The sequence below is a fragment of the Falco biarmicus genome, chromosome 15, assembly GCF_023638135.1.
Source record: "Falco biarmicus isolate bFalBia1 chromosome 15, bFalBia1.pri, whole genome shotgun sequence".
Classification (NCBI taxonomy): domain Eukaryota; kingdom Metazoa; phylum Chordata; class Aves; order Falconiformes; family Falconidae; genus Falco; species Falco biarmicus.
Window position 1 is genome coordinate 12,904,957 of NC_079302.1, and position 12,030 is coordinate 12,916,986.

General features: G+C 37.7%; 1 protein-coding gene across 6 annotated transcripts in view; it reads left to right on the plus strand.

The window, feature by feature from the left end:
* The window catches only part of LOC130159241 (neural-cadherin-like), a 67,129-nt gene that overhangs the window by 12,106 nt on the left and 42,993 nt on the right, over window positions 1-12,030 (plus strand). For all 6 annotated transcript variants that reach the window (XR_008825677.1, XR_008825676.1, XM_056360632.1 and 3 more), the window contains exons 2-6: window positions 3,078-3,275; window positions 4,156-4,381; window positions 6,803-7,007; window positions 8,585-8,696; window positions 9,945-10,194. Coding sequence is in view for 4 of the 6 variants with exons in the window: in XM_056360632.1 (XP_056216607.1) it covers window positions 3,078-3,275; window positions 4,156-4,381; window positions 6,803-7,007; window positions 8,585-8,696; window positions 9,945-10,194 (991 nt within the window). In the remaining 2 variants the exon portion in view is untranslated. The remainder of the gene's footprint in view (window positions 1-3,077; window positions 3,276-4,155; window positions 4,382-6,802; window positions 7,008-8,584; window positions 8,697-9,944; window positions 10,195-12,030) is intronic.

Consider the following 12,030-nt stretch of genomic DNA (forward strand, 5'->3'; position numbering starts at 1 on the left):
TATGTGCAAGAGCCATTTTGAGTTTTATTTCTCATTGCTCAGTATCTCTGAGAAAGCAACTTAAATTTTTCTGTTCTCTGATGCTAGGGAAGCAAATCTGTCAAATACAAAACCTGCATGTGTGCCAGCAGTGTAATTAGCAGAAGTAAGCTTTTACTAGGATTTTTTTTTTTTTCAATGGATGACATTGTGTAAGATACCTGCGGTGTGCCTGGCTTGAATGTCAAGTATCTAGCATTTAATATTGAGGAAGTTCTTTTAGTAGTGTGTTACAAAACAGTTTGAAAATTCTTTTAGGGATAATTAAGCCTGTGTCAGAATCCTGACTTAGGAGTGGGTTGACTTGCACTGCTGAATATAGTTACAGGTATCTCCACTTGTTGTTGGGGCCTGGTATTTGGAAAAGATGATTTTTAAGTAGGACCTCTCTGTGTGGGATTTAACCCAAATCCACAGGGGATTACCAGTTCTAAGCTGTTTCTGCTAAGATTTGAGTGGAATTGTAACATATTATTTATCCCATAATGTAGCAATAATACTGCACGTGTACTACTAATAAACTACTATTAATCATAGTATGAATGCAGATACTTAATAATGTACTACTACTGTTAATATACTGATGTGCATGTATAATTAATATGTTTGCAAGAAACATAAGGGAGGGTATTTTGGTGGAAAGAGGCGTTGAGACACCTGAACTCTTGAGAGATGTATCTTTCTAGAATTTCCTTCCTTCCACTGTCTTGAAGCACAAATAATTTTCATAAATAGGGGAGAAAATTAATTTTTTATACCTTATTAAAAATCAGGTAACAGTCTGGTTTAAGCTCCATTCTCTAGGAAAACACAACTACTCTGTAGGCAAGCAGCGATGTCAGTTACAAAATTTATGAGAGACTGCATTTTGGAATGTATGTGTCATTATGAATGAAAAATGCTTTTAAATGAAATGAAAAATGAACAAATGAAAAGCATTTAAATATTTGCTGCGCTCATTAGAATGAGGAGTTAGGCTTTAAAAAATCATGTTCACAAACATATACTTTGAAATTCTTACATTGTCCTGCTAGACATACATGATACACATTATTGTCCATGTCAGTCTCTTCATCACACTCCTTGTCCTCTGGCAAGTCCTTGTCTGGTCATGCTTCGCTGGGCACCGTGATGTTGTTTCTACAGGTTGTCAGGTCACATTTGTACGTCTCTGTGCCGAGAAGTACAGTCCTGTTTGGTGGGTTCGTTACAGTTTTTGCTTTGAGATATGGTACGCAGTCAAGGGAAAACTAACTTACAGTCATTTTCCTCCAGACTGCCTTTATCTGAAAGTGAAATCATGATGATTTTATTTGTTATTTTTGCTTATGAATCAGATTGTCAGTGGTTGATGGAAGAAGATAACACACCAATAAGACCTGTAAGGTCAGATGCAGTGGAAATGTATCTGGTCAAAAGAGGCACTTACGCCTGTCTTATTGACTGTGTATGTTGCAGTTCCTGCCAGCCATCCTAACAAAATTTTAGGAGTATCCAGATGTTTCAGAGGTAACCAAGATCTTGCTGAAAGGTTCGATCTTGCCATGATGTCAAATGACAGTAAGGTCTCTTAACTATTAAAACAAAAGTAGCTGGAGGAACATGCCCAAACCCTTTTAGTTTTTGATTAGTAAAGTCTGCTGGAGCATTGTGAGGATTAATCTTAGTCCTGATGCGGTTTTCCACAGAGGAATTTCTCAGTTATGATTATGTACTAAGTACCAGCATATTAATGTTCAGTGAACCCACAGTAAGTGACAAGAGTAGAGTTTGTGTCCCAGGTTTAGTGCTACTTGTTCAATAAAAATCAGTTCTTTGGTTGTGACTTATATTTTGGTAGAGGAATACATGTGTGTTACGAACTTTAGGAGAACTTGAAACAGAGTGAGTTCCAGGCTTGATTAGGGGGGGATTGATTTTCAAACTCCAGAGAGACAAAGGTCAGTAACCTTTCTACTCCTGGCAGGGTTACCAAGGTGGCATTCAAATCCTCAATAGATCTTGCTATTATAGAGGCAGATTTTCAAAGGTTCTTAACTCAGCTTCTGATTTACTGATTGCTATTTTAAGCCTGCAGTATGCCTGGGTAAACTGAGCTAAGAGTGGCTATTTACAAACTTTTGACAGCTTGCACAAGACCTGCTCTTTTGAGAAGAGACACACAATTTTGATGCTAACGTCTTCCTTTTGCACTTTTTCTGCACAACGTTTTAATTAAAACCTTTGGAGTGTTTGAGCAGACACTGATCTCATTTGGTACTTCTCATTTAGAACTTACCTTGTGTGGGTCACCGTGGTGTATTTTGACCTCAGGCTCAGATCAGTGTCTGACAAGTCCCCTCCTCTGAGGTTTCCTCAAGTGTCTTGGGCTGGCTGCCCTGGAACTTTTGGAACGCACATTCTGACATGAAACATCTCTTTGAAACACATGTGGTTCTAGTTAGTATTAGGTAGTGAGAAATAATATCCATGCTGCTTTTTACATCATGATTTTTTGATGGCTTTTTGATGGTCCTTCTGGCTTCTTCTGTGCTACACAGAGGAGAAAACATGCAGCTTCTTTCACAGAGCCTGTCTGAATGTTGAAGGGAATTATACAAGGGCAGAGCAATAGCAGTGTGGGCTACAGTACTCTTACCTCAGTGTCAGTCTTCTTTAGTAAAACGGCAATTTCGGTTTATTTTTGGAACCTGGCTTCACATGCAAAGTTATAAAGGACATTTGGCTGGAGAAGCCAAATTGAGCATCCTTACGGCAGGCCTCCCAACGCTTCTGACTGCAGAAGTACAATACGTAACACACACAAGTTATCTGGGTTAGAGTTGAGAAGACTTTGCAAGACTTGGATGTACATGGTAACAGATTTTTTTGATGAAAATGTAAAAATGCATTGATTACAGAAGAGCCTTAAACCCCAAATTTTTCTGGATTGCGTGCCAACATTGCAGAAAATGCATACTCAGGACTTGCTACATGTTTCTGTTACTCTGAGTGCCATTAAGTAGCTAAGTATTTCTTCATTTTTCTGTGACCATTAGGAAAGGATTGGTACTTGGTGCATTTGTCCCTTACTGTGACAGACGTGAATGACAACGTACCTGAATGGGCCATGGAGCCCTTCCCGTTCTTGGCTGTGGTTTCCCCTGAAGCTGTGGGAGGTACTGAAGTATACAAGCTGCTTGCTGTGGATGCAGATGAAGGGATCCATGGAGCTGTAGAATATTTTCTCTTGGAAGGTAAATTTTAACTCTCTCCTTCCCTGTGTATTAGGCTTCAGTATTGTGCCTTTTGTCTTTTATCCTCAGTTGCGTTAGTGAAAGAACTTCTGTTCATCTTACAAAAGGTTCATAAGCCTTCAGCTCCGTGTGTGAGAAGTTTGGCTTTTATTGAGGGTACAGACAGATTTGCCAGATTTGAAGTGTGTTCTCCCTGCAAATTTGGGTTCCTGCCCCAACTGTCCCCTGGGGAAAGGTGAGGCTGGAGTAGTCTGTACTGCTCAAGGCTTTGGCAAAGGGTTGGCAGCGGTGGCAGTAGTCAGCACCTCTCTGCTGGACTGCTTTTTTTATGAGATAGGGCAGTATGTGGAGCACAGTTTGTTGAGTGGAGGGGGTTAGTGTTCCTACTGCCTTGTGGGAGCTGTGCTCCTGGTTTGTTTCTAACAACTTTTTAAGGGTCTGGGTTGGGCCTTGGCTTTGCAAAGCTAGCACAGGCTCATTAATAATTTTCTTTGTGGGGCTCTCAAGATAAGCTTCAGTGACAGTTCAAAACTGTGTAAGCAGAAGGGGAGTAACAGTACCTCTCCAAAGGTGGACTTGTTCCTCTTGGCCAGGACTCTAGCAGGGTATTTTCTGGTAAGGGATATAGGTCAAGCAACAGCAAAGTACGGAGGATAAAGAAGAATGATAATTGTCCAGAGAAGTAAAATGGGACTTAGCAATGTAATGATAAATGTAATTACTGATTTCTGATTTCTAAGTTCTAAACAAACTTTTGAATTTTGATGTGCATGCTGATTCTAAGCTAAAACCAACCAGGGAATTGATACTATGTTCTCCTCTTAAATAATCAAGTAAAAATGTTCTTGCTGACAACCATTTGTGGATCTGTTCTTTTTAGGTGGGGAAGACAGATTTGAAGTTGAGAAGGACACTGGCTGGATTAAAACTACAGGTCTGCCATTGGTGAGGGACAAAGAGTATTTACTGACTGTACTAGCAGCAGATAAACTCGGAAGCAAAGGCTCTCCAGCCTCTGTATCTGTAATTGCTGGATCGCGACCACCACAGTTCACCAACATGTCATACTTGGTTTATGTTCCTGAAAGTATGCTGCAAGGAAAATCGTAAGTAACAGTTCAATATAATGCAGTGAGATTGTGTTCCTAGATTAATTTCTGTTTGATCTCCCCGAAGCCTCAGTATTGTCTGTGAATTGTAAACAGATGCTGTAGGTAGCAGTTTAGAGATCTTAATATAAATGAACAAGATATAGTTTGATTGATGTATTTTTAGTCACCCTTTTATACAGAAAAGTGGTATTGAATAATTATGGTTTCTTGCTTTTTTAAATTATATGGACAGTATTAGTAGATGTTGATTGTGTCGATTTTCAAACAAAATGCAGAATACAAATTAGGACTGTTATATCATGAAGAAAGTTACCCTTGAAAGTTCCTTGAAAAAATATACTGATTTTGTGTGTTGAATTTGGAGAAGTGCCATCTCCCTCAAGTGAAAACTGGGGAAAAAACAGAAGACTGTCTTTGCCGTCTTCATTATGGTGACAAACCGAGCAAAAATGAAGATGCCACAAAACTTGCAGTTTTGTTTTTCCATCCTTTGTGTAACCACGTGCATCTAAATATCACAGAAAACGTTAGTAACATAGGTCCACCTGAATACTCAGTTCTGTCATTCCCAAACTGTTTTGTTCTTACAGCAAACATTTCCTCTTCCAGTTGAATTGAGAATACTTCTGTCCAGTAAATGTCTTCCTTGTGTGGTCATTCAACTGTTACTCATATCATATCATCTGTAGTGGTGCATTTTACTGTTCAGTCTACAACAATCAATTTTACAGTGACTAAATAACCAAGGTGTGTTAAGATTAAAAAAAGAGCAACTGTTAATAGTAGATAACAAGATTGTTCTTTAGAACTGCAAAAAACTTAAATAGCACAGGCATAAAAGAAATGCAAGAGTTACAAAATGCTGCGATACCTAAGAAGTGCCTGCCATCTTAGGTTCAGTAATGTTCAGGATTAAAAATAATGAAATCCTTTAGAACTATTTATCATTATTTAAAAATAGGTTTGCACACCTAAGATAATAATAGATTAGTCATTTTGTCAAATTACTTGGTAATATCCAAAATGAACTAAATATTTAATGTGGTTATTACTGTGTCACAGGAGATTTGAATATACACAATGTGCCCAGTGAAAGTTGTTTCCTGTTGCATGTTGACCAGAAACAGTCATGAAAATCCATTTAGAATCCTAAAGCTTTGATTTTTAAATTGGACCAATAACGCAAGCATGCAGGAAAACAAAGTCTCTGTTGTGCACTGGATTTCTGGGTTTAGGATTTCACAAGCATTACCAGATCTTTCTCTTCCTTTGGTCTGACACTAGTGCTAATGTGCTAGCTGCATGGGCAGTCTGATCTGATGAAAGACAAAGCCAAAAAGAAGAAAAGAAGTTTTCAGTTGGGTTGTTAAATGTGCTCATGGCATGGCTTTGTGGTTTTTAGTGCTGACAGGAGAGGAGAGGTGGTGTGAACATGCAGCCAGGTAGGGAGTTAGAAGGAGGGCAAAATAATTCCTGTTGGCAGGAACATGGTCGAGCGCCTGCTGAAACTGACTGTGAGACTACATCAAAGGAAAATACAGAAACAGGCTAAAGTGAGATAACGACCTACAGCAATCTTTTGCATTGTTTCAGTAGTGCACCCGAGGGAAGTGAGGAGGCAGCAGCATGGAAATGTAATGCAGAAAAAGGTGTTCAGGCAAACTGAGTTTTGTCTTTTTTGATTGTAGTTGTCACTAGATCATACATGTCGGTGGGCTCTCCAGGGAGACAGTTATTTTTCCTAAGAAACCTGCATGCTAAGGCAACAAACACTTGAGAAATTAGTAATCTGTTTTAAAGCCTTCAAAAATATTTATTTTTAAATTCCTTCTTTTACTTCATACTGCAAGTCTTTTTCCCACTTGAAGAGTTTAAATACATGGGACTTAAGTGGAAAAAAAAACAGTGCCAGACAAGAGCTAAAACTGTATGTCTGTGTAATATGCACACTGTTAGTGACTAGCTTTTATCCTTTTGCAGTTATCTGTTGAAACTTCAGGGTGGTATGACTACAGCAACAAACTTACTATGCTGTTATTAAAATGAATGTTTTGCATCTTACTTTATCTTATAGTTTCCTGCCTGAAAACCACCACTACCATAGAAGAAAGTTAGAGTAGGCAAATTCAGCTGCAGCAAAAATGAAATCCTCGGTTCCTGTGTTTTTAATCCTGACTGTGTTCTACTTCGGAGATTCCTATCTTTATCTGTTTAACCTCAAGATGATAGAACTACTGTATACAAAATGTTTGAATTTGGTGTTTAGGTACAGCTGTCACCGACTTCAGTGAGTATTGCTCTGATCAGACCTACAGGGTTGCACCATCATTTCTGGTATGTATCATTTTTGTCATGTTTTTCAGTATGTTGTATTATGTCCTCAAGGGTCTTTTTTTTTTTTTTTTTTTAATGCAGCTTTCTTACTGTCTCTGCTGTATCATATCAAAAGAAATCCCTGAGCTACAGTTTACTGACTAATCCTAGTGGTCTATTCAGTATTGATCGAGCAACAGGAGATATCAGTTTAACTCGGAGTGTGGATTATGAGAGTGACCAACACCAGTATCTTCTTTTGGTCAGAGCAGAGGAAAATGAGGAAGAGTTCAGCAGTGCAGCTGAGGTGGGTGTTCACTTCTGGCAGTCTGTATGTATTTCCATTTTCCTTCAGCCTTCCATACAGATTCACTAGGTGCTCCCATTTCCCCAGCTCATGCTGTCTATTCTACTGTCCTCTTAAAAAGTCTTTCTGTCTGTGGGTAGATGATGAGGGATTGTTCAGGTACTCTTAGAGTTCAGTCTTGCAGACGGTGAAAAGGCTATTTCTGAGGGATCAATATGTCATCCCATCATAGGTCCTAGGCCTTATCTGGGAAGATAGGGAAACAAATGTGGCCAAGCCAGACATGAGGTTTTGTCTTACTCTAAACCTTCATGAAGTATGATATATATTTGAGATAATTCATATTTAAAACAAAGGTGGAACAGAAAAGAATTTGTTTCACATCAAGAACACAAAATGAACTTGTAAAGAAAGAAGGTAATAGAAACTCACAGATATTGAAAGATGATGATTCATGGCATTTTAAAAGGCTGTTCAGCAGCAACAGTATTTCTAAATATAGTTATTACACTGGTTTGAATTAAAGGATTCACTGAGCTAGGAAATCCATACAACATACCAGTTTGTTCATGCTGCAGGAAATAAGATGTACGCTATAGAGGAACAGGCAGCAGAATGATAAGGAGCAAGTGTGAGGACACAGAGAGACTGTGAAACAGTGTGTCAATGTAACAAACAGTGGCTGAAGCGCACCAGAGGCTGATAATTTCTATTGATCCTTTTTTGTACTCCGATAGGAAGGGTGGTACAATATGACTTGAAAGAAGATTATGAGATGATTTTACGAATACATTTAGCCTAAACGTAGTTTACCTTGTACCTGCTTTAACCTCAATAGTTAAGACAGAGCAACTCTCAGTTTATAGAAACCTATGTCAGGGTAGGTAGAGTATCTGTCTACCCGTTGCACTGTAGTGCAGAATACCTCAACCAACTTCAGATGGTCTGAAGTGTAGTGGTATGGAGTGCCATAAAGGGTAATTTAACACACTTCTTATTGTCTGGAATGTGAATAATGCAACTGTGGACTCATATCTGATATAAGAATAAGAAAATATTTCAAAAGATGTTAGAAGCAGAATTGTATTTCTTACTTGTTTTGCCATAATCGGTTCCATCTACGTCTGATTTATGCTGCTGTAATTGAATTCAGAACTTGGTCTTGGAGATTTATACTCTAAAACATAATATGCTTGCCAGTAGAATTTTTAGTGTTACAAATCACAGAAGTATTAGAAGATACGATAATGGGAAAAAGGATGCTTGGAAAGCAGATGGTCCGTTTTCCTTTAAATTAGTAATAAGGAATAATCAATGGAGATGAAGGGTAAGCAGCAAACATTGCTGCAAGGGACTAAGACTTGGCATTCCAAATATTTTGGAATCTAATATTTCAATGTTTCTTAGCAGGAAAAGAGAAATCTTAAGAAAAATGGCTTATCCTATGTGCTATGACTTCTGAAGACCTCAGGAATGTTTTTGCGAAATTTTTAATTTTTCCATCTGATATTTCTAAAGCAACGAAGTCACTGCCTTTATTCACTTTGGCTGTTTAACGTTCCTCTCTTCCCATTAAGGTTTTGGTTGTAATCACAGATGTGAATGATTGCATCCCCGAATTTGATCAGTTGATTTACAGCAAAGTTGGTGTTCCTGAAACAGTTACTATGACAACTGCGCTTCTACAAGGTTAGTACTTCTAAAATGATTTGTTAGGTTCAGTATGAGTTTGGTTTTTTTTCTCCCACTAATTAGAATTCAGTTCTGAAGGCAAAATTACCTGCCCCAGCATGGGTATAGTTGCAACTCTCTGAAGGCAAATGGCACCTTGTAGAATTGGATCATAATTATTTACTGCTGTCACAGCCCAAATAATTTTGAGGGATGGGACACAAAAGAAACAAATCTTCTTTGTAGGATTTTTAAGTAACAGAACTTCAGTTGTGGTTGGTATTATAGCAGCAGGCTTACAATAGCAAACCTGCAGAGTGATGTTGAATCAGAAATTATGGACACATCAGCTAACTTTCTCTGCCGGTCTTAGGAGTCCTACGTGGGCTTGCTGTAGGGAATACTGCTCTTTTGCATTAAAAGCCTCTTGCATGGTTTAACTGTTTTACGTGAGGTTTTATTTGGATGATTGAGAAAAAGACTCTGCTTCTTTCCAATGTAACCAGTAACTTAAGCTTTAAATGATGATGCTCTGTAAATTATGTAAACTTTGATTTTGTAAACCACAGAAATCTTATCTTGAAAATGTTTATATAAAAATGAGTAGGTTCTAGCAATACAACGAATTTATGTCACCTAAGCAGTTGCAGAAGGGCATTATATTAGTCTTTAACCCTTGCAGAATCTTTTGATAAATCTTGAGGGGGAAAAACGAAATTAAACTACAAGAAAAGTGCTGTTCCATAGCAAATAGGATTTTATAACCTTCTGCTGTTCTTCTTAGTGATTTACCCTGTACTGATGGTAGTCTGTCAGTTACTGTTCCGGTATCTGCGCTTTTAGCATAGGTTTTGTAGGTTATAGGTAGGGTCTAACAAATGCATAAAATGCATCAATTGAATAATATATGTAAATATTTCATCTTTAATCACACAGGGTGTGATCTGTCCAAGTGATCTTAAGCCAGTAGTATAGATTAGGTGGACATGAGAATATACATCTCGGTGTGAGAATATGTTCTTGGTAGTACTCTTTAAATCCAGCAGACAAAGGCAAGATCTAGTGGCTGAATTCAACCAGGGACTTGACTTAAAGGTTACTTCAATAACAAGCACAGGGGATATAGCACAGTTTTATGATTTTTTTCAAGCACCACATACCAAGACAAATAGTTCTATACTACACACTAATTCTGTTGTTAAAGTACGTAACATTCCAATTCACAAACTTTGGCCTACACAATGTTTTCCTCTTCTCTTTTAATAGTGACAGCCACTGACTGCGATTCAAAAGAGAATGCCAAATTACTCTATTACGCTTTGAGTCAAGACTTCAGTATTACTTCAGATGGTACTATTTTTCCAGCAACACGGTTGGACTATGAGCAACCTGACCATCTTTATGAGTTTGTAATTATGGCTGTAGATCAAGGGGAAGAGCCGAAGACTGGGACAGCAACTGTTAGGATCCATGTTTCAAATGTGAATGATGAAGCACCTGTGTTTTCCCAGACAGTGTAAATACATATTCTTAAAACTCTTGGTATCTTTGTCTTTCACTGTTGCTTTTTGTATTGTGGTCAAAAGGCTGATCGTTACAGGATAGTAACTGTCTTTGGTTCAACCAAATCTGAGAGTTGGACTGACAAATGCGGGATCATCTTTTGACTCTGAAACTCTCTTATTACCAGTAGAAAAAAGAAAAAAAACAACCCGGCAGCTTTAAGTTTGGTTCTTAATTTTAAGGTTTAGGGATACTTTCAATGTATAGTAGGACTTATGTATGTAGCTAGCTAGAAGTAGTATATAGACAGTCTCTTTTGACAAATCTTGCACTTATGTTTTTGCCAATATGTACTGAAAGACTATACATTTCAAGAAAACCCCTCCACCACCCGAGAAAATCAAGCAGAAAAAGCAGGCGACTCAGTACTGTCCTCAGCCTGGATCCAGAGTACATGGTAGAATTTTGTCTTTTAATTAGGTAATTTAAGCTTAGACAGAGTCAGCAGTCTGCATCCCTGGTTTATAATTGTTACAGAAAAATGCCTAGGTGACAGAATCCTAAATGACCACTGAATTGTAAAAAACACAAGATAAATGTCAATAAGCGGATTCACTTAATTTCACTTAGTCTCATGCCCTACAAACTGAACTTTTTTTTTTCCCCTCCTTCTTTTAAAGCATCAGTAAGCATTTTTTCTTCCATAGCTGGGGCTCAGAAGCATCTGAAGCAATGTCAAAAGTACTACAAACTTGCATTTGTGTTAGAGGCTTACTAATGGAATTCCCAGTCAGCTTCTGCATCAGCCTTCTACTCTTAAAAGTAGAAGTTGCTCAGAACAAAACCCAGTCAGAGATTTCAGTGATGCTAAGCTTGTGGTTTAGCTGAACAAAATATCGAAGCTTTCTGACAGTCCTTATTTTATGTAAAGTTAACCTCTGGCTTCAAAATATTGTGCCCTCCTTTCTTTTCTAAACATCTCCTACGAGATGGGGCTTGGAAAATTGATCTTTTGTAAATTCTTGCTGGATCTCTATGCATTTGCAAATACTAAACCAGATTAAATTTCTCACTCTTCAGATGATGCCTGTTTTTCATTTATTTATTTGTTGTAATAGTCAGGGTCATTGAATATTTATTTGTATCTGTTAGTCTTGTATTTGTTCCTGATTTTTTTAATTAGAAATGAGTGATAGTATTAAAGGTGCTGTAAATGTCTCTAACAAGTTTGAAGTAGAAAACATAGTTTAAAAAAAAGCGCCTGCCAGCTCTTTTATTTAAAGTTTACTGAAGAATACTATGAAAATGAACATTATTTTAAATTACCAAATATTCACAAGAAGCTTTTCTGTTCCCTATGCAATAGCAGGGAAACCGCTTTTGTATATTTGTGTAGATTTTCATTGGAATTCCTGGAATTCAAATTAGCTCAGGTTTTTGTTTAACCAGGCTAACCAGGCTTTGATTTTGCTTTATCATTCCCATAATGGAAAAAATCTTGAACCCAAAGGTGAATTTCAGACAGAACTTAGCTGAAGTTTTCTGTGAAATAGATTAATCATGAACACCTGTAAATTAGGCCCTGTTGAGAGACTAAGTTTGCAATGAATGTTATTTTCCATGGCAAGCTAATGCAGATTAAGATGATGAAGTTGTCTTTCTAGCCCTTTGTTTAAATAGATTTACAGTCCAGTATAAACTTATCATTCCTTGCCCACAAGCTTTCTTTCATCACGGTTATTCTTTATCTCAGTTGTGAAATACTTAAGGCTACCACTCTCTTTCATTTTGTCAGTTTTTGCTTTCTTCTTTTTAAGAGACCTCTTGTGATGACTTGAACTTTTCTGTC